This window comes from Gigantopelta aegis, chromosome 8, assembly GCF_016097555.1.
Source record: "Gigantopelta aegis isolate Gae_Host chromosome 8, Gae_host_genome, whole genome shotgun sequence".
NCBI classification, from domain to species: domain Eukaryota; kingdom Metazoa; phylum Mollusca; class Gastropoda; order Neomphalida; family Peltospiridae; genus Gigantopelta; species Gigantopelta aegis.
The window spans coordinates 77,417,824-77,441,836 of record NC_054706.1 but is presented as its reverse complement, the minus strand read 5'-3'; the positions used below and the strand labels follow the sequence as shown (position 1 = coordinate 77,441,836).

General features: G+C 39.7%; 1 protein-coding gene across 3 annotated transcripts in view; it reads right to left on the bottom strand.

The window, feature by feature from the left end:
* Positions 1-3,097: 3,097 nt before the first annotated feature.
* The window catches only part of LOC121378656 (paladin-like), a 141,459-nt gene continuing 120,543 nt past the window's right edge, over positions 3,098-24,013 (bottom strand). For all 3 annotated transcript variants that reach the window (XM_041506930.1, XM_041506932.1, XM_041506931.1), the window contains exons 12-21: positions 23,208-23,336; positions 21,926-22,042; positions 18,437-18,616; positions 17,983-18,033; positions 15,376-15,525; positions 14,560-14,715; positions 9,716-9,796; positions 9,126-9,266; positions 6,984-7,139; positions 3,098-5,969 (exon numbers count right to left, since the gene is read on the bottom strand). In XM_041506930.1, the coding sequence (XP_041362864.1) occupies positions 5,826-5,969; positions 6,984-7,139; positions 9,126-9,266; positions 9,716-9,796; positions 14,560-14,715; positions 15,376-15,525; positions 17,983-18,033; positions 18,437-18,616; positions 21,926-22,042; positions 23,208-23,336 (1,305 nt within the window). In that variant the 3' untranslated portion in view covers positions 3,098-5,825. The remainder of the gene's footprint in view (positions 5,970-6,983; positions 7,140-9,125; positions 9,267-9,715; positions 9,797-14,559; positions 14,716-15,375; positions 15,526-17,982; positions 18,034-18,436; positions 18,617-21,925; positions 22,043-23,207; positions 23,337-24,013) is intronic.

Here is a 24,013-nt window from a genome sequence, read left to right as displayed (position 1 = left end):
ATATTTAAATGGTTATTTATAGATGAAATGTCACCTGGACATGGGCGTCCACGCAATGCTATTAGATCTACTGGTAGACCCAGTAGAGCTAATTTTAATCAGATTGAGCCGTTCCACAGAGCAAATTTACGGTAGTCTTAGCCTTAACGATTGAAATCTTCTTTGCGAAGAAGTGCGAATTGGTTAAATAACATATTGATTTCCGACTGTTTGGAACATCTTGGCTGTATTCATTGGTATCGGACATCCATAAAGTAACTTTGTCAGTTTATGGGGCGGCATGTAGCTCAGTGGTACAGCGCTCGTCTGATGCACGATCGATCTAGGATCGATTCCCGTCGGTGTGCCCGTTGGGCTATCTCTCATTCCAACCAGTGCTCCACAAATGGTGTAACAAAGGCCGTGGTATGTACTATCCTGTCTGTGGGATGGTGCATATAAAAGATCCCTTGTTGCTAATCAAAAAGAGTAGCCCATGAAGTGGCAACAGCGGGTTTCCTCTATCAATATATATGTGGCCCTCAACCTATAGTCCGACATCATATAATTATAAATAAAATGTGTTGAGTGCGTCGTTAAATAAAACATTTCCTTCCTTCCTTGTCAGTTTATTTGCCAGGCGATAATTAATAAATGCATAAGACATGAGAGTTATCTCCAATATTTTCGTGTAGCCAAGAATGTTTTTCATCGAACGTCCAGTTTTATAAAAGGTATTCAGGGCCGTAGCTAGGATTTTTTGTTTGGGGTGGGGGCAACTGAGTAGTTAATAGTCTAAAACTCCTTTTCTTTTGTTTCTATAATGCTTTCCGAATTTTTTTACGGGGTGGGGGGTGGGGGGTGGGGAGGTCAATTGCCCCCCCCCCCTTGCCCCCATGCTAGCTACGGCCCTGGTATTATGTGTTTATCAGATCCATTTTTTACAGAAAGAGTTCGTATCCTTCTCAGAAACCGGCCTCGGTGGCGTCGTGGTTAGGCCATCGGTCAACAGGCTGGTAGGTACTGGGTTCGGATCCCTGTCGAGGCATGGGATTTTTAATCCAGATACCGACTCCAAACCCTGAGTGAGTGCTCCGCAAGGCTCAATGGGTAGGTGTAAACCACTTGCACCGACCAGTGATCCATAACTGGTTCAACAAAGGCCATGGTTTGTGCTGTCCTGCCTGTGGGAAGCGCAATAAAAGATACCTTGCTGCTAATCGGAAAGAGTAGCCCATGAAGTGGCGACAGCGAGTTTCCTCTCAAAATCTGTGTGGTCCTTAACCATATGTCTGACGCCTTATAACCGTAAATAAAATGTGTTGAGTGCGTCGTTAAATAAAACATTTCTTTCTTTCTTTCCTTCTTAGAAAACCGCCAAATCATCATATAACTGCCATTTGACATCTACGTTAGTGGCTAACAACTGTCCCGTACCAATTGTAAATTTTCACAGTAACTTACGATAGTAAGCTACGCCGCGTCGTGGAACGGTCTGGCGATCGAAGACAAAGTTATGGTCGCTATGGTAGTGCTAAGTTTGTTCGTGGAACCAGGCCCTGAATAATTACTAGACCAGTGGCGTTTGGTACGTGCTTAAACCTGGCGTGGCAATAAATATTAGAACCGACATTTTGTGCAGATCAGACGGTTACCACTGTAAAATTGCTGTACGTTGCTAAATATCCATGTGACCAGTTTCTTCGCAGAAAACTAAATGGTAGGTATTACACTCGGTGTATATACTGCTCTAGTGGCTTCATACTATGCTTCTATTAAGAATGTTAACATTACCGTCAACTTGATTTTGTTTGGTCTAATGACACCTAGAATTCTTTAGTTGGGTAGTAGAGCCAGTCGCCATGGTATGCAGGCCTTCTGTTCTGTCTTTTGATATAATAATATGCTAAACCTCAGAAGTCATAGTCAGTTTGCTAAACTTCAGAAGTAGGAGTCTATTTGCTAAACTTCAGAAGTAGGAGTCTATTTACTAAACTTCAGAAGTAGGAGTCTATTTGCTAAACTTCAGAAGTAGGAATCTATTTACTAAACTTCAGAAGTAGGAGTCTATTTACTAAACTTCAAAAGTAGGAGACTGTTTACTAACTTCAGAAGTAGGAGTCTATTTGCTAAACTTCATATGTAGAAGTCTATTTGCTAAACTTCAGAAGTAGTAGTTTATTTGCTAAACCTCAGAAGTAGTAGTATATTTACTAAACTTCAAAAGTAGTCTATTTGCTAAATTTCAGAATAGTCTATAAACTTCTATTTGTCGGCGATGGTTTCTGTCCATGTAGATCAAGTGTCGTCATAACTATATATGAGCCACGATATAGCCGTAGTTTAAAATGTGTTGCAGCGTCATTAAATAAAAAGTACTTTCATTTATCCACTATTTAATCACAGTATCAGTTACTTAGGGAGCCTCAGAGGCGAGTTTCTAACACCTCGAAATCAAAACAGTAATGTCTTAGATGACAAATGTCAGCTGTTTGAAGGATTATGTTTTGTTTGGTAGAAACCAGTTATTTGTGGTTCTCAAGTTTTCTACAAAAATGAACGGACTCCGCTATAGTCTGAAAATTATTGACTGAACCACATGTACTGCTTTAATACAAATAAAATAACTTTTTAAAAACTTAACAGGCTCTCATCATAATGCATGTTTTATTGACGACAATGTTACATATGTTTGTAGTTTGAAATATGTGCCTGACAAAATATTCAAGAAAGAAGGATAAACTAAAATCTCAGTTTGGTAATTCTATATCATGTTTTTAACGCACACACACACACACACACACACAAATATATATATATATATATATATATATATATATATATATATATATATATATATATATATATATACTGCAAGTGACGAACATACAATAGTATATTTTCTACGTCTGTCAAACACTAAACAATAATGTCGCAGATTTGATAATATACCATAACTGGTCCATTTAATATGCACTATACGTTAATCAAAGCTTAATGTAGGTTCCACCAAAGAGAGCCAAAATTACCCATCTAACGTCTGTTCCGAAATACACAATAGGTGCAAAATACTTCTTTTTTTTAGCTAATCGAGCCATTCCAAAAAGAAAACAAGCAATAAAGAGGTGCAATTTTTTTATATATATTATGTACAATGAAGAAAGCCATAATTTCCATAATGCAATATTTACAAGTTAGTGTGTAAAAGTAGTATGATACAAAAGTTTAATGTTAAACACAAAAACACTACACTAACGTACTGTATGGACACCTCGCAGCTAGCCTGGTCTACTAACCTCTAGGTATAATAGTATACACCTCTCCAATTACCAGCAAAACATCGCTGTGGCTTCTATTATGGGATACGAACCCAGCACCTACGAATCTTCAAGCAGATGTCTTTGACCATTAGACCAACAAGAGTGACCGGCCTTGAATTTTGCAGCAGTAAAAACAAACCATGACCGTAAAAAAAATGGATTCCTGGCCATACCTGACACAAGTGATGAGACAAAAAGAAGACTGGTAAAACCCAATCTCTGACAAACAATTACATCTTGAAATTAATCTGGATGAACTGGTACACTAACTATTAGCAATATTATTATTTGGGTCACTAGAGAAATCCGAACATCAAATGTAGACTTGTTAGGGTGATTCGCCTTAATATTATGCTATTCATGTTATTGGTGTTTTCGGTAAAATAGCCACGTTACAAATGGAGGAGTACAATACTGGTTCAAGACCGTAACAAACGTGTGTGTGTGGGGGGGGGGGGGGGGGGGGGGGAGGGGGGCTGTACCCTCCGAAAAAATACCAGAAACTGCCCTTTCAGTTTATACTTCTGTATAACTGGAGAAGATATAATAACGTTTCCTTATTATTTTCAGAACCCACGGTACCTCTTGCACCTTGTTAATTTAAAGCAGACATGACCTTATAACGTGTAAACCTACCGAGGCACTGCCATGGACAATCACTAACTGTGCCAGAATATTAGTACGGGACAGCTTGGTAGGAAGGCGAGACTCACTGTGGTTTGTTCTAGTTAAGTTTTAGTTTTGTTTTTTTAAATGGTCTCATTCTTTCTACCGCTTTTTTAAAAAAGCTATGTACGTAAGGTAAGCGTCGATCTCAGTATTGCCCAAAACCTTCTTCATAAAACGTTGTGCTGTCCGTCCCGGCCGATAACCCCATTTTACCACGATGTTTGGGGAAAGGATAACAGTTGTTCAAATAACAATAATGTTCATATATGCAATTCAATTCAATATTCATAAAACACATTTTTTTTGTGGAAGCTGTGACGAACTATAGAAAAAACCAATACTGGCAGATCATCTAGGGTAAAATTGTAAACAATGATGGTCAAGGTCACATATCACAACCTCATCTCTCTATACGTTCATGACTAGCACACTGTGAAAATCTGTTGAAAACTTTAAACGCATTCTTGTTTCAACACACGAAGGCAAACTGGAGACAAATTAGGTGATGTAGTTATAAGTGTTATAATAAGTTATGTCTCCAGCCTGCTATCCAGGCTAAGCTACACACACCTTGTCCAGAGTTAAACTGCTCAACAACACACTGAGAAGTAAACTCTGTGGAGGGTTCTCTGGGTCTTTGACGTCTGAACTCACTGCCTTTGTCTCCTGAACACACCTGACCAAACTCTTAAAAAGAAGAATTTTAACTGCACGAGAAACAAATGATGTTTACATGATAAAAACTAGGAACAACCGCATTCCCTCCACCAAACCGCATTCCCTCCACCAAACCGCATTCCCTCCACCAAACCTTCACTGGATTCGTCTTTGTGACATACATAGAGGATACTCCCCGAGTGTCTTGTGATATTATAATTTATCAACGAGTACTGATCAATTATGATATCACAAGACACGAGAGGGGTATATTTTATCATCCATTATCATTCTGTTCATTTGCGACAGTTATAAACAATGTCAGTAATGTGGGTTGAATGTCACTATATTTGGCAGTGGTATACTCGTTAACTAGCAGAACGACAGTGACGTGATGTTACTAATGATAGGCTTAGCGCGGAAACATATACAGTGACGTAACACTAAGAAGCAATATCTCCTAAGAGAATATTACAGGAGATTATAATGCCAGCGATATCTCTTACAAAAACCTTTAATGGATGATAAAAGCTGTTTCCATGGTCGGACTTGTAGGCCAACCAGCACCGCCCCGACAATTGAAACTAACCACACACTATTAAGATTCTTCCTGGTCACCATTGCTCAAACCTAGCACCAGAATTCCAATCAGAACTCGTCCTGCCTTCACTTTCACATAATCCGGAATCCTTCTCCTTGTATTTCAACTTCAGATGGTCACCCTGTTCAACAAGAGACTGCTACCACCATGACAAAACGTGGTTTAGATCCTGTATACCCAATGTAAGATTTAAGACACCAAATACATGTTATATCCGTGCATATTCAGAGAGGGATCTATTGTACGAAACGAACACGTAGCTTGCTCAAAATCAGTTTTACATTGACAGTAAAGGCGAGTACTCAATCCAGAGATTAACCTCAAGTCCACCGTTTCTTAATGTAGATTAAGGTGCAAGTAATCTGTGACGGTCATATTTTCCTCCACTGTCACAATGACCAAATTGTCCAAGCATGAGTGTTAATAAAAACCCAAACAGACATACACTTGCACATCACTAGTTGATATGAAACATGCGTTTTTGTTTTTTCTTCTCTCTATACTCGTGGCAGGACAATGCTGAGGTGTGAAAACATTGCAGTGGTTTTTTTCTTCACAGTGAAATATCAAAACAAGAGATCACAGACGAGAGAGCGCGTTCAGATGAAGTTTCCACCACACGACAGGACCGTCTGTCGCGCCTTCCACCGTTCCTTCCGCGTCATGAAGGCGTTACTGACCGGTCCGAAATCGTAGAACCCGAGACTGTCCAGCAGCTCGTACACGCCGGCCGGTGCTGCCACCTACAATCAAAACCACAGCGTTGAATCGTACACTAAAATAGGCTTGACATTTATAAATGTATTGATTCGTACACAAAAATGTATTAGAATCGTACACTAAATAGTATTAAATGACATTAAATAAGTGTATGTTGAATAGTACACTAGTAAGTGTAGGTTGAATCATACACCAAAAAGAAGAAGAAGCATAAGCACAATAAAATATAATAAGTGTAGAATAAATCAATATTTAATACCATGTAATAAAACCTATTGAATATGGCAACTTGCACACCCAAGAAAGCTTCCGGTGAAGCACAATACCACAAATTGGCTTGAATTACACGCTCATGCGCATTAAGAGTCCAGGTATTGATATTCCATTTAGTGAATGATCAGCAAACGTTTGACATCGTATGTAGCGAGTTTGCAATACTAATGTTTACCTATTCGCTAATGTCGAAGACTTCAAAGCATAAAAAAAATACATCGTTATTATACTAATGAACAAAAAATAAGGGATAACGTAAATATTAACAGCGAAGAGTGACAGCAACTAAAACCCTTTTTCCAAAGTGTCGGGAAGGTAACAGTGTATTGACTTCAATCATTACATCTTTGAATGCCATGTGGACACTATATGCTGGTAATAAATTAAATTTGATCTATAATACCAAGTTTGGTACTAGCAGACCTGTAAAGCCTTCATCAGTAAAGAACTAAATCTCACAATCAGACATACGGTTATGGCTACTACAGATTTTCATCTGATGTAATAAACTAAACAGGCTAATGATTGTGTACAAAATATCAAAAACGTTAACATATTATACAACCTTGAGGAACGGTATTTTGAATCCTAAATATTCCGTAAAATGTTTTATGATTTGGCTGTCTTGGGTAATTCTTGGCGCTTTACACACAAACGTTTACATTATATGAAAGGAATTAGAAGATAGGAAACAGAAGGAACATTGGCAAAGCAAGCAGAAAGGGAAAAAATCCAAGCCGTCTGTTAAGCAAACGATGCACTACCTGTTTCATCCACTGACTAAACGACCTCTCCCACCCCGACTCCTTCTCACAGTGAAGGTACGAGTTGTAGAGGATGAGGTAGATGTAGCGTTCCAGGTACTCCATGCTCAGCCGCTGTAGCATGTCCTTTTGCTTGTCGGACGTAGCATTCTTTATCTGTGGTAAGCAAGAAATTTACCAACATCAAATGATTCATCATTTCGTGCTAATCTATTTTTCTAAAACCTGTTAACATATACTATTTCTCTCTCTGTCTCTCTGTCTGTCTCTCTCTGTCTCTCTCTCTCTCTCTCTCTCTCTCTCTCTCTCTCTCTCTCTCTCTCTCTCTCTCTCTCTCTCTCTCTCTCTGGGCAATAACAATGACTGATTATATCATGAAGAAGTTTATTACTTTATTACACATACTACACATGAACCCACCTTGTTGTAGGCGACGAAGATGACTTCTCTCAGATGGAAGAGTGTCTGACTATTGTAAAAACACATACTACACATGGACCCACCTTGTTGTAGGTGACGAAGATGACTTCTCTGAGATGGAAGAGTGTCTGACTAGTGTGAAAACACATACTACACATGGACCCACCTTGTTGTAGGTGACGAAGGTGACTTCGCTAAGATGGAAGTGTCTGACTATTGTAAAACACATACTACACACATGAACCCACCTTGTTGTAGGTGACGAAGATGACTTCTCTCAGTTGGAAGAGTGTCTGTACACACATGAACCCACCTTGTTGTAGGTGACGAAGATGTCTCAGATGGAAGAGTGTCTGACTATTGTAAAAACACACACTACACATGGACCCACCTTGTTGTAGGTGACGAAGATGACTTCTCTCAGATGGAAGAGTGTCTGACTATTGTAAAAACACACACTACACACATGGACCCACCTTGTTGTAGGTGACGAAGATGACTTCTCTCAGATGGAAGAGTGTCTGACTATTGTAAAAACACACACTACACACATGGACCCACCTTGTTGTAGGTGACGAAGATGACTTCTCTCAGATGGAAGAGTGTCTGACTATTGTAAAACACATACTACACACATGAACCCACCTTGTTGTAGGTGACGAAGATGACTTCTCTCTGACGGAAGAGTGTCTGACTATTGTAAAAATACATACTACACACATGAACCCACCTTGTTGGAGGTGACGAAGATGACTTCTCTCTGACGGAAGAGTGTCTGACTATTGTAAAAACACATACTACACATGGACCCACCTTGTTGGAGGTGACGAAGATGACTTCTCTGAGATGGAAGAGTGTCTGACTAGTGTGAAAACACATACTACACATGGACCCACCTTGTTGGAGGTGACGAAGATGACTTCTCTCAGATGGAAGAGTGTCTGACTATTGTAAAAACACATACTACACATGGACCCACCTTGTTGTAGGTGACGAAGATGACTTCTCTCAGATGGAAGAGTGTCCGACTATTGTAAAAACACATACTACACACATGGACCCACCTTGTTGTAGGTGACGAAGATGACTTCTCTCTGACGGAAGAGTGTCTGACTATTGTAAAAACACACACTACACACATGGACCCACCTTGTTGTAGGTGACGAAGATGACTTCTCTCAGATGGAAGAGTGTCCGACTATTGTAAAAACACATACTACACACATGGACCCACCTTGTTGTAGGTGACGAAGATGACTTCTCTCTGACGGAAGAGTGTCTGACTATTGTAAAAATACATACTACACACATGAACCCACCTTGTTGTAGGTGACGAAGATGACTTCTCTCTGGAAGAGTGTCTGACTATTGTACACACATGAACCCACCTTGTTGGAGGTGACGAAGATGACTTCTCTCTGACGGAAGAGTGTCTGACTATTGTAAAAACACATACTACACACATGAACCCACCTTGTTGTAGGTGACGAAGATGACTTCTCTGAGATGGAAGAGTGTCTGACTAGTGTGAAAACACATACTACACATGGACCCACCTTGTTGGAGGTGACGAAGATGACTTCTCTCAGATGGAAGAGTGTCTGACTATTGTAAAAACACATACTACACATGGACCCACCTTGTTGTAGGTGACGAAGATGACTTCTCTCAGATGGAAGAGTGTCCGACTATTGTAAAAACACATACTACACATGGACCTACCTTGTTGTAGGTGACGAAGATCACTTCTCTCAGATGGAAGAGTGTCGTGCTCATCGTCTCAAAGAGGATGTCCAGCACCAGGTCGACCTCTCTCTTCACCTGTTGACCCTCTGGCAACAGACGCACGAGCTTCTGCACGATCTGAAACATGCGGTACTTTAGTTATCTCATTTGGCTGTTGTTCTAAATATACACCACGATACATTAATCAGGCATCGTACTATCGTGTGTACTGATATAGTGGAAAGATATGTATATGCATTATACTGTAATACAAGACTCCTGACATATTCAGGAAGGAGATCGCTTCGATCAAATCATATCTTAACACATTCGTTTAAGTTTAGGTGCAAACATAAGTCAAGTGAACGACCACAATCACCCAGACTTCTAAACCAAGTTTTCTTTGGGGGAATCTTATTATCTCGTCTGCAAAACTAAACAGCCCAGATGGGGTTGTTATAAGACATTGACTTTTTGCAGACAAACCCATATACTATTTCAAAGAAACGATTAATACACCCACCAAAATAGCCCCACTCTGAAATAAACGACGTTTCAATTGCAAAACAGACAAGGAGAAGACTTACTATGTATTCTCCCTTCGTGTACTGTGCATTTGGACAGGACACTCTCTCTGGCTCGCCGGGTTTCGAACCATAGGGAAAGTCCTGAAATATAATCATACATCAATATTATGACTGTTTTACAATTTTTGTGTAGGGACATCAAATGCTATTTTTTACAATTTAAATGTAGGAACATCAAATACTGTTTCTCTGATAATTATTTTCGCGGTTTGTACTGTGCACAATAATAGACTCTGGAACCCGAACGTCATATTAGACTGCTGGCAGTGATCACAGAGAAGGTCCTTTGTCTGACAGTGGGGTCTGGTGGGGGTATGACTAGGTGCTACAGCACTCACCTAAAGTGATATACGGCTGAGGATCGATCGCTATTGGTGGATCTGTTATTTACATACACCCACTCCAACGACTGGTGCACCAAAGGATGTGGTATATAAGGACTCGAATTAGTTACGCTTAGTCGCAAATGTGACTATAATTTCATGTCTGCTCCTAAATAAATTGTTTTAGTTGAATTGTGCGACATGACAATTATTTTATTGTAATGTATTCAGTTACTTTTACCAATTGTACGGCCAAAAACAAACATGTAAGACGGCTAGTTTAATTTACACGTCTTGTCTGGCTGGTATTACTCCACCATAACTACTTGTCTCATTTATTATAACTGATCAGTTCAGTAAATTACATTACGCGAAAAAGTTTAGATTTGATGCAAATGATATATCATCTTCATAAATCAAGGCTAATATTCGTTCCTCGTATTCAGCCTTGATACATGTAGTCAAGATTACCGATATCCACTACTAGCACCCTCTATTGGAAGAAAATTTGTAACTCCGATTATGTCCCTTACACGATGACATCGCTGACCAATCACAGCATCGGTAACATGTGACAATCTTGAAAGCAATATAAAAAGTTAACCGCCGAAACCTTTTTTTTAACATATCGTGACAAACACGACACGCTGCCATCTTTGTTTACAATAACAAGGGAATCTATAAGGAGCGTTGCGATTCGTTGCAATCAGATCTCATCGCATCCAATGAAATTTAAGCATTTTGTGGCACGATTTCTTGACGACATGTATCAAGGCTGAATACGAGGAACGAATATTAGCCTTGATTTATGAAGATGATGATGATGCTGATACATACATACATACATATATCTATCTATCTATCTATCTATCTATCTATCTATCTATCTATCTATCTATCTATCTATCTATCTATCTATATATATATCATATACTATCTTACATTTTCAGTGCAATCAAAGTACTAGTATGTGATATTTTTAAAATCACACACTTTAAGAATTTGATAACTTTGCAAATTAGATGTAAATTAATCGAGGTCACGGCACTAGGTTTATTGACATTTAAGCAAACGTACTTGTGTGACACTCCATAATTGACGTATGCATTCATAGTCATCGAATAAAAACATTTCAATGGCAATTTGACACTGAAAGCTGTCCAGCGCTCAGAAAAAAAACACAAAAAACGTTAAGTCCTAGTTTGTTTTGATGTAAGGACATCCAAAATGACGTCATTCGAGTTTGACGTCATTTCCATTCAAAATACACCGCGCCACATATTCTTACGTCATTTGAATATCTAGTAATGGCGGACTGGAATTAAAGTTGCGTGTACAGTTTACAAAAACACGTTGTATTAAGCTTGAGATTATACGATAAAGAGGTTATTACCCTCGTGTATTTCTCGAGCATAATACATTATTTTTATTCCTAATATATACTACTCAAAAGAATTTAAGGGTCAGACGATATTTTTGACATTATTTTCTGAATGTCAATTATATTAGCTAGACCATAATGTCACGCATGGTATTGTTCCATTTTGACGAAAGTGGGTCTAAGCAACCCATAAATGAATTAAAATCCACTGTCATTGACACTGTCGACTAGTTCTAATGGCGAAAACATGCTTACATTTGCACGCAAATTAGGGCGAAAGCGAAAGGTCTGCTAAGTGCCCACAACTTGCTTTTTCACAAAGCGCTTCATTTGCACGCTTTGCACGTGTATTCCATGTTCCCAATGCTGAATTTCCGTATAATTGGAGCTTGCGTTCGTGTACGGTGCACACTCCAAATTCGACAATGGTACGACTTCAACTGACTATCGAAGATCGCGGAAGGGCTATTGCTTGGCTTCAGGATGGCAATACGCAAAGAAATGTTGCTCTGAGACTTGGTGTCAAATCAGAGTGTCGTTGGCCGACTGTGGCAACGGTACCAAGCAACGAATTCTGTTCGAAATCATCCACGTTCGGGAAGACCCCGAAGCACTACAAATAGAGAGGACCGCTACATCACCAATATGGCTCTACGTCAACGCACAACCACTGCACGCCGATTACGTGACAATCTGCGGACTGCGACTGGAACTCGAGTGTCTGATCAAACCATACGCAATCGTCTGAGAGCCAATAATCTACGCTGCCGTCGCCAGGCTGTTCGACCACCACTCCTACCACGTCACAGAACGGCCAGGCGTCACTGGTGCACGCTTCATCTGCGGTGGCAACGTGTTCAGTGGGGTCGAGTGATGTTCACTGATGAGTCCAGGTTTAGTCTCCAGTTCAACGACGGTCGGGTTCGTGTCTACAGACGTCCTGTGGAGCGCTTCGCTGACGTTAACGTTAGACAACGTCACCGGTTCGGTGGTGGCAGCGTCATGGTGTAGGGCGGCATCTCTATCCACCACAGGACCCCCCTCTATGTGGTGGATGGCAATCTGAATGGAATTCGCTATCTGAATGAAATTATCCGTCCGTTGGTTCTCCCAGGCCTTCAGCAGATTGGCGGCGGGGCAGTTCTGCAGGATGACAATGCCAGACCCCACCGCGCCAGGGTGGTAACGGACTTTCTCAGACAACAAGGTATCGCCAGGATGGATTGGCCAGCATATTCGCCTGACTTGGCCCCAATAGAGCACGCCTGGGACCAATTAGGCAGGAGAGTTCGGGATAACCATGCCCCTCCGGCCAACCTTCATGATCTGGGTCAACTTCTTATGGCAGAGTGGCAGGCCATTCCCCAAGAGTTCTTCAGACGTCTGATCAACAGCATGAGGCAACGATGTGTCGAGTGTATTCGCGCCAGGGGTGGATTCACACACTATTAAACGAATGTTCTAATGTGTAAAATCCATGTTTGACAACCTTCAACTTTGACAGCATGTCATGTGACTTTCTTGTATACAGTGACGTTTATTTGTGTTTTTTGTAAATATGGAACAATAAATTAAAAATTTGGTGTAGTTTACATCATCAATCTAATACACTCTGAAACTTATTTGGTTATAAATTTTTGACCCTTAATATATATATGATACTGACGATACCGAAAACACTCTGGTAATAACCTCTCTCTCTCTATACACACACACACACACACACACACACACACACACACGTCATTTTATTTCAATTATGCACGTCAAAAACATTATTATCTGGCTTTTAAAGAGGATGATAGAACTTTTAAAAATTGTTTCCACCGATACCACCTTTTAAGGTTTAAAAACACAATGCAATATGCACATGCAGAAGCACTGCATAACTGTAAAATAATTCAATAAACAAAATATCTAAACAGGTGCTTACCATGTTAAACGTTCAGTAGAGTGTCGTAAATTAGTTATTTTTACATTTTTATTAATCAAAATGTTTTGCTCCTAAATTAAATATTTTGAACATATTTTTTTTACCTCAGGCGCACAACTAAATTAATTAACTTAAAGCACTTTGTATGCAGATAAAACACTCTTTGCTTCTATTCAGAAGGAGTAGTCTACGTGGCTGCATTTGCTTTACATGTAGTACTCAATTCTCCGGATCAGATATCAAACTAACAATATGCAGGACACCAAAGAGCCATACTTCACAATGTGCTGTGGTGCGTTCAGCAAATATTGCATTCATTTGTTTGACAGTGATGCATGAGTGCACTTTGAACATTTCTTGATGAATTCACAAATTTGGGATGCAATTTATTTAGAACACAAATATTTGTTCTACATTGATAACAATACACGGCGAAAATTGACTATATGAGAAGTGTAAAGCTAAACAAGAAGTATGGAGTTGTTATCTTGAAGTGGAAGAAAATGATATTAGTATACTAAAGACCTGTACATATCTAATTCGCTTCGATGCAAAATGGTTTTCTGACATAATCCAAAATTATGTGTTAATTCTCAAACATCCTTATATTCTCTATCCATTGCGATTTTGTCCAGTTTGCTTAACACCATGCCATAAATCAGTGACTATTGGTCTTTGCCAGATACTGCGAGTTGTTTTTGGCATTGTTATCAATTGTACAGTAAACTGAAAGTATTCGTAGATGTGTCTCTAGGTGTCCTCGTCTCTAACGAAACACAGGGAGCTTGCGTGAACTTATTACACGTTTATATTGTCATTCATTTTCGGAATTAGTAAATGACCCATGAGAAAAACGACTCTGCCGTCACAATGTATATATTATATATATATTATATACATTATATTATAATCCAAGTTGATATGAATGCAAATTTCCTGTTCACACCGTATAACACAGAATTAACAAATTCACTTCTATATCTGTGTGATCTGTGCGAATTCGAATCGGCTGTGGAACACAAGTGGAAGATAGCTATGAATATGCAATCAGAACTTTTTTTTGTTTTTTTTTAAAAATATAAATATGAACATGTCTTTAGAATTGTAAACCAAGACAAGAAAACTGTGATGCTCACCGTGACATGGAAGAAAACGAGTACTAGTATATAAGAATTGTAAAACACGATGACTAAACTTTGGTGCTCACCCTGATGTGGAAGAAAATGAGCGCGGCGACGGCCATGGCCTGTGAGGTTCGACTCTTGCCGGTGCGACAGTGGAACACAAACGCCAGGTTGTCCTTCTGCCAGTCGCTGTCGCTCTTGTAGTAGCTGAACAGCAGCTGCTGGAGGTCGTCAAACTCCTACGTCGACAAACAACAGTCAAAGTCTAAACATTGGATTAGGGTGTTTTAAAACAAGTGAATTAAAAACCCAAACAAAAACCCAAAACCAGTGCCCCGTGTAACGAAGCGATCTTAACACTAAGATGTCATCAGAGCTGTACTTATTCTAATAAGCTCTGTCCGGTGCTAGTTTTGATTTAGAAAAACTAGTCTGGGAGTGGCAGTCCTCTTGCCGCGATGCAAGAGGGGTGACATCTTCAGTAAAGAATCTCCTTGGGTTTGGCTGTTTTCCTAAATAGAGGTACTAGACAGAGATTCATGGAATCAATCATTATTTTACCAAATGCCCATTCGACTAATTTCCTAGATCTACAACAAATAACTGAGCAATAGGTAATAATATTTTAAATCTGATAAATAAGAAACAAGATATTTTAGACAACCTGGTATAAGACTAAAAGACACCATTTATGTAGCTGTTACAATAGTTTTATTTTCCAACGTCCCCATTTCCAAATGACTGGATTCGCACCTAGATACTCGATCTCGCACCCCCATCCGTGTAGTGTATTACAGTCGGAGAACGCAGTAGAAACCACACCCGTCTTTTCCACAAATTAGTTTTTTTTCTAACAATTCTCAGTATTTCGTGATCACGATATTTAGGGTAAAGTTTACCTTCTCTTCCAAGGAGCTGTCGCACTGAAATGGCATGCGGTGGTAGTACAAATCCAACGTCTGCAGTCGCTGGTGTTCCCACAGGTCATATGGGGTCAACACGCTGGAAAATGTCTTGCTCACTGCAGGATGTTCCAGTTCTTGGTACACCTGAAAGGGTGCGAAGTTTCTATAGGTATGGTAGCACATTTCCAGCTAGATAAAAACTGGCACATCTAAACTGAAAAGAGCACTCAATTCTAGTTACGGCCGTGGTACGCATTGAAGGAACACCTTGCATGCCTTTTTGGATGATACATTTAGGACCAGCACTTAAGTACTATTCAACCATTGGAAACCCTTCAGACTGAGTCCAGTACGGTTCTGTTTAACAGTTTCTAACTATCGCTGGCAGACCCATTCAATAACTGTATCATGAGGGCCTTGGGATAATATATTTTTGCTTACCAATTTGGATCATTTTTCTCAATAGTTTGGACACCGCCAAAAATTGTGTGAAGTTGTTTCCAAACTGACCATGGATGCCAAACGTTACAAGTTCTATTCCATAGGTGTCGGAAGACGGGAGAGGACACCACCCCCTCCAACTCTAAATATATTGCGTTGACCCCACCCCTCCCACTCCAGATAAAAATGAGATATTATGTTATTACACCTATCCCTAGTTGTAATCTTCCGATGTCTGTATATTTAAATTAAACAAACGTCAGCTTATGCCGCATAGTTCAAATTTCAATTTAAGCAATGATACGACATTTTAACATTATTCAGAGAGCTACAACTATGTATGTGGTTAAAATATATATTCAAGTACCAATTCGAGAAATACCAATGCATGTCCATCTCATTATCTATTTTTAACATACATTGAGAATTATTAATCTGCTGACACTCTTTGCAGACCAAAGGAAATCGTATCCATTAATTCAATACAAAGACTTAACATCTCAATTAGGAGTGCTACAAAATATCTGGATACGTAAATTATCAAAGTATAAAGAGTTTAATCTTTAGAATAGTGGCAATGCAAAGAACTCCATATGCGCCAAAGAAATTGGGAACGTGCATACTTTTAATTTGTTCCTAGAGCATGCAAGAAAAGACACGATGGTCCTTTTCTTATTGACTCAAGGATCGCGTTAATAGACACACGCCATTACCTTTGTCAAAGAGCTTGTTTTTCAAGACTCGTTAAACTTTTAACCTAATTGCGGGCTTCAAGGCCGGAAGTCTATGACCACCTCCCACAGTAGTTACTTCCTCACGGGGCTTGGTGCGCATGAGCGAAACGCGTTATTGCTTTAGCTTAAGGTTACTGGGCGCATGTCAATACTGACATCGATATCATTTCCTGCCGTTGGCCTTGCGGTGGAACCTACAAAATGGTCTCCATGGCCAAACCCAACACCAGTGATCTCGGTTAAGAGTGATTATTTCAGCATTACTCCATAGACGGACATCTTTAATCTGTAATTAATACCACAACGACAAGGTGTTTATTTATAGCACATAAGGAGCTTTAAGATCTTCATTTCGTAATGTCTGTCTCGTTGTGAACTATATATGTAGTTGACCAAGCTAGCCATGGGCTGATACTACTTTACCAAATATGAAATCGAACAGATTAGACAAGAACGCAAAGTTGCATTACCTCATATTAAACATCCACCACCAATACAGCCCCCCCCCCCCCCCTCCCCTTACAGAAACACGATATTTGCACACGAAAAGGTGGTATTAATATGTGCTTTGGACATTTCCGTTTGAAAAAAAGTATTTTGTTCTGTGGACGAGATAACTCTGTCTCTCGAATTCAATAACAACAAAGTGAAAAGTTGGTTAGATAATGTTATTGAAGTCTAACAGGAAGAGAATAATAGTTTCTAGGACGACTCCTTTTGTGAAGTGTTTTTCTTTTAAAAAAAAATTCTCTCTCCATTTTTTTTCCTTCTGAAACTAGTCTCAAGAAAATCAATCCCTGGAGCGAGTTTTGCTACATGGATTGATTTTCTTCGAACGAATGTCAGAAGAAAAAAATTACCTTTAGAAGAACAAGACCTAGAAATATCTTCTACTTCCATCACATCTTATGATCTTAGTATAATTATTATATAAAATTCTCTGCTTTTTTATCGTGTGAGGTAAGCAACAGTTAGCAAAGACCGTCTGCAGCGTGGGCGACTTCTACACCGTGGGGGAACACCAGTTTAAGAATCAACGTTAACTGTGACTCTTTATGTCCCAGTGGTGCTAGTTAATATGTAGTAAACTGAGATCGATCCCCGTCAGTGGGAACATCGGCCTATTTCTGGTTCCAACCATTGCACCACGACAGATATATCAAAGGCCGTGGTATGTGCTATCCTGTCTGAGGGATGGTGCATATAAAACATCCCTTGCTATTAATGGTTAAAATGTAGCGGGTTTATTCTCAAAGACTAATTGTCAAAATTACCAAATGTTTGACATTCAATAGCCGATAATTAGTAAATCAATGTGCTCTAATGGTATTAAGCTTTAACTTTTAACTTAGATATTTGTATGTATTAAATAACATTAAATGAAATATCAGTGAAATATTGAGTCCATAATGAGTTTCTGTCTTACCTCAATTGTTTTAATACGCTTTATTTCTTTCTTTAATAGTTCTTCTTTTTCCTAAAGCAAAAAAATCAATAAATACGCACTAAATTAAAAATAAATATGAATTAAGTTAATATGAACACATTCTTGTATCAATACCATCACATCAATCTTTATGTATTTCGCTTTTTTAAGCTAAAGACATAATACAATTAATTTCTCTGTCCAAATCATGATACACAGTTAAATTCAACAATAAATCTCAATTTGCAAAAAAACCACCCCAGGTTTCATAATTACTTTAAGTTAACCGACAAGGTGGCCTTTAGTGTATACACACAATAAACGTGGAACAAAGGATATATATACACACACACACATACATATATACATATATATACATATATACAGAGGATACAGTAAGCTAGTACAATAGTAGGTGCACAGCAGTGTTCGGTACATGGCGAGCTATCCCTACCTCGAGCTCCTTCCCGGAAGCACCCCCTATGAGGACGGGTTCCTCCATGTGTTTGGTGTGGTGCACGCAGTAGGTGTCGTCGTCGCACTCCACAGTGAGGTCGTTACGCAGGTTGATGAGGATCACCTGGGAGTGGCCGAGTTTCTTCACCATCAGGTGGCTCACCACTCGAGACAAGCCCTGTACACCGGCGATAGACAGCTTTACATACTTCAAATAGTTCAAATAGCAACAGATTCACAATTGTAAATAAAAACAATGCGACGCTAAAAGCTAAGTGCTATCTTAAAAACGACAACCCTACTTTATATGGAATTGTCTAACAAGTATTAGAACTGTAATTTTAATAATTTATAATCTTTACTATATGGATATGTGTCAAATTCAGTATCAACTGTAGGCCCATAGGTCAAATTAGGTTAAAGTAGTAACAGCGTCAAAATTGTATGTAAAAACAAAAATGCGACTCCAAAAGTCAAGTGATATTTTATCCACCAAAGTTTGGTATACCATTATATTTTAAGATTTTCTGAAAGCTTGCTCAACACGATGACTCTAGCTGTCTGTATATTTACAAAACGTTGCTTAATGGTAACCTATCCTCATGAAACCGTGATTTGGACCAGACTGGAACATCAAGTTTATCACAAAGATAGGGGAAAATTCTATTGAAATTCAGAAGATACAGTTGGTGAAGGCCTTCCTTCGTGATAACCGGTTTGAAGAGGAAGTCTGAACACTGCAGAAATATTCTATCCTTAGCTTGAAGGATAATTGTGCCAATAGAGGTGAAGTGTGATTGTATTGTGAAGTAATATAGAAACGTTTAGAGATCGCTTTCAATACATAGCTGTGTGAGCGCTTTGACTGTAATACAGGACTGACTATACGAGTGTCCACAACCCGAACTAACCATGAGGCTATGAGGACAGCCAACATTGCCAGTTTTGTTCATTCTAAGTTGATCTTTGTGCAAATATCCATTTAAAGTTCAAGTACATTGTCCAGGGCACACGTCTCCGGTTATCCAGACTTTTTGTCGATAACAGGGGTTAATGTTTATCTGTTAGTGAGCGAGAAGTTGGTAAAGTGGCCTGATACATCCCCTCCGAGTTACTAAAACCCTTTCGGGATTGGATCCCAAGTACCTAACAACCTTAATTCTGATGGCTTATCCAAAACGTCACCAAGGCTGGTACATTTTGTCAATTATATTATTCGTCTGAGACGCAATGAGAATACTTTCATCGTCTTGCGAGTCCCCCCCCCCCCCCCCCCCCCCCCCCCATTCCATTATGCTATCAATAATTTTTAGACCTTTCGGAAGTAACTACGAGGCGTGACCGCTAGGAACAGATCAAAGGACAAGACACATGTAAATTATGCTTTTTTTTCTGCTGTTTTTGCTACGAAGTCTTGGAGTGTCATGCCAGAGGCAGCTGTTGCATTGCATCCAATTGATCGAACTACTTGAACTCTAGTAAAGGAATCCAACTACTTGTCGTCCAGTGAAATACATGTCAGTTGTCAGGGTCGAACCTAGTCCTGAATAACTAAATGGGGATGGTAGCCAAAAGAGGCACTTTTATAGTTAGAAACGGGTGGCTACCTTTTGTATTTTTGCAGACTGCCCTTACCCCAACTACAGTTAGGTATGGCCCTGCATTTTGATTATCTGATCATTTACAAGTGTTCAGTAAGATGTTTAAGAACCACACTAATGCCACAAAACTCTCACTCCCCACCCCAGAAAAAACAACAACAAAAAAACCTTCCACAAAAACCCTCCAAAATAAAACAACAGCAAAAAACAAGATCAAACAAAAACATTTTCTTGTTCACAAAATCCCCCAAACCATAAACCACACAACAAAAACAACAAACCAAACCCCCAAAATATACACCCCATTATAACAAAATCCCAACTTAAAGCTCCCCAACCTAACAACACCAGACTGATATGACACACAAACTCCCCAGTCTTTCCAAGAGACATTTATGACATAGAGACCAATAGTAATTACACGTATTCTGATATCAGCAACATTAACCTCGTTATGTTACTCCAGTCTACGTTTATCTGATAAACCCGACTGTAATATTAGACTAAACTAGAGACTACTAACCAAGATGCGTTCATTTCTCATGAAATCTAAATTAGCTTCCACAACTCGTTAATGTCCCACGAGCTATTATGACAGCACTAATACCAGTCAGTTGCAAGGCACTGTGGGAATGTAAGATGAAAGCTTACTTCTGAACACATGCGGTAATCAGCAATACACACTTTACAGGCTTTATAGCCCAAGGAAAGGTTTTCTTTCTTTAGATGTTGTTTTCAATGGGGTTTTCTTTAAACACTCCTAAAAAGCAGGCCAGTGCCCCTGGTTATGGAAAAGCTCTTGAAAACATTCTGTAATTAAGATAGTCTTTTTCTCGCGCAGTATTACATTACGTATTCTTAGTAACACGGTAATCTGGTTTTCCTCCATACATTGTTTGGTTCCAGAGTTGTCCCAAATGGCACACATTAAGACATTAAATCCACTGACTCGACCCACTATATGATAGCATTTGCTACTTCAAAATATAACAAGCATTCTGAGAGAATTGCTAAAGCAATACATGTCCCGTACTGGGTCCAACACATTTTCGTATCTGTTAAGTTCAAGGGCCATAACTCTGTGAAAAATGAATAAATTGCTATAAAAGTGATCTGTAACAGAACATTATAAGGGCCTTATGGGCAACCTAGGGAGACACCACAGCATCGTAAAGGTCTAAAATTAACGAGCTACTCTCGATTCACTAATATCAAAACCTATATTAGCTCTGCCATTTACCTTTCGACCGACCGTTCAAAATTGCGCCAAATTCCCCCAATCAAAATTGCGCACCCTTTTCTCTTTGGCATTTAACTGCTCCATTCAAATTCCATAGCACCCCCAACCCCCCCCCCCCCCCCCCCCCGCCTGCTGCCGATTTGATCGGGCTGCTGGTGCTCCCTTGCACCTGCCAGTGCAGGCGGCCCCTCCTCGACCCTCCCCCCACCTTTCCTGTCATGGACGGAGGAGCCTGCCAAGGCCGGCTCTTGCGCCCACGACAGGCGTGCGCTACAACAGCTTGTTCTGAATGTGCACGTAAAACCCTATGACATGACATGAACATTATAAAGCTAGACATAAAATTTCAGCTACATTTCTTGAGGCACTGCAACACAAAAAAGGTCCGGATTTGTTTTTCATATATCTTACGTTCAAAGCCCCCAACCCCTCTACTCCCTTCAGGCCACCCCTTTATTTTTAAAACAGAAATAATATTGAGCAGTGTGGCATACATAGCAGCTGAACGATACAGAATAATAGCATTAGACTTCAAGAAAATTAATGTTCAGTTTATTCTAAATGGATAAACATAATATGTTTTATTCCAGGTCGCAGCTTTGAAAAAATTCTCCACGACGACTGGCTAATACACTGATTCACGTACGTTACGAGCAGGTTGGGCCATTCCGAAAATCGGAAGTCCTTGTAGGCGCCGGAAATTGGAAACTCTTACATCCATCTGGCTGCTTAGAACATCGAGTCCGACGTAATTATCGGCCACCTGTAAAACGACAGCAACCTCGATTTTATGTCCGCCCAACGATGCGCTTCCGTTTTGGGGTTTTACTCAGGGATTTGCCCGTTAAGTCGCTGCAGGAACTTCGTTCAGAATTGAGTAATGGAATGTCGTGTTAGTTTGAGGTGTCGTTAGAGAAAGCACATTTTTTGTTTTGTTAGTTTGCAAAAAAAGTAATGTGACGTTTGTTATTTTCTTCTTTTTTTTTGTTCCTCATTTTTAACATTTTACTTTTTTTTTATTCTGCTCTAGTGCAGGCGACGATCGAGTTAAATGAGTGCATATGATGTGTGTGTGTGTGTGTGTGAGAGAGAGAGAGAGAGAGAGAGAGAGAGAGAGAGAGAGAGAGAGAGAGAGAGAGAGAGAGAGAGAGAGAGAGAGAGAGAGAGAGTGAGTGAGTGAGTGTGAGAGTAAAACATTTCTTTCTGGTTTTAAATAGAAAATAACTAGTTAATGACATCGGATATCTGCTTTATCCTGTAAAGGTAAGCACGGGGAATTCCGTGAGGCTCTGCCGATTGTAAAGCAGATATCCGACGTCAGTCACATTGTACGATGACCTAGAGGTCAAATGAGCGATTGTGTAATGTAGGCTATGCGTGTGACGTCACATTAGTAACGTGAAACGTCATATCCTGCTAGTTTATCCATCATCATATTCTAGAAACGCTGGTTGCAGGATAAAATATGAATTGCAAGACCATTTAAAAATCACAAGACAATTACGCTCGATCATAATAAAGTTAGAAACATGTTTTAACAAATATTAACAACAGTGGTTCAAACCCAGAACTACTTGAAGGTGCGAGTCAACAGTCTATATTTAATTACTGGACTGTTATCAATGCTGGATACAGGGGTCGAAACTAACACTCACCCACCCACCTCAGGCCAGTAGCAATCGCTGGGGACGAGTACATATAATCCAGTGCTAATGCTATTTTTACTTCACTGAATGATTTTTAATGTCGGCAAATCCGTAAACCAAGTAATATAAATTACCTATGTTCTGTCTTCTCAGGTTTGACGACTAATATGCGCCAACCGCACAGTTGCACCCATTAATGGAGAAGGTGAGATGGGGTGGACGTAGGGGGCGTCAATACTTTTTTTCTCCAAGAGGATTAGTTCTTGCTGTGATTAGACTTACCAAGGAGCGGTCTGGCGCCAGTACTAACGGGCAGGCTTTCTCAGAGAAATCCAAGGCACAGCTGATGCGGGTCACTTCCGGGTGCAGGTGAACCCAGCGAGAGTACGTGATCGGCAGTTTCCGCCGAAACTGAAAAGTTTAAAGTTTGTTTTGTTTATCGACACCTCGTCTAGAGCACATTGATTTATTATCATAACTAATCATCGGCTGTTGGATGCCAAACATAGGGTCATTTTCACATAGAGTGTCAGAGAAGAAACACTGCTACATTTTCAAATTAGCAGCAATGGATCATCTTTCATATGCACCATCACACAGACAGGATAGCACTGGCTGGAACGAGAAATTGCCCAATGGGAACACCGACGGGGATCGATCGTAGACCGACCGCGCATCAGGCGAACCTTTTACCACTGGGTTACTTCCACTTCCCACCTCTCCCTCTCCCGCCGAAACTGAACGACAAGTTATGATATATACAAACAAACAGCGTTAAAAGTACCAAACTTTCCGAGGTTGCTATCATAATCGCAAAAGTACCCCTGGCCCATTCGTATAGCAATTGACAATTCAATTCAATCATTTATTTTTCATTATGAATCCTACCAAAACTACGTTAACATAATGGAATAACCCATGATGTAAAAACAAATAGTCAGTGACATAAAAGTCATGTATGTCAAAGTCACACTGACACAGTTAAATGAAAGCCCATAATGATGGCAGGCCATTAACAATTGTTGGTAAAGTCACACTGACACAATGAAATGAAACCCCATAATGATGGCAGGCCATTAACAATTGTT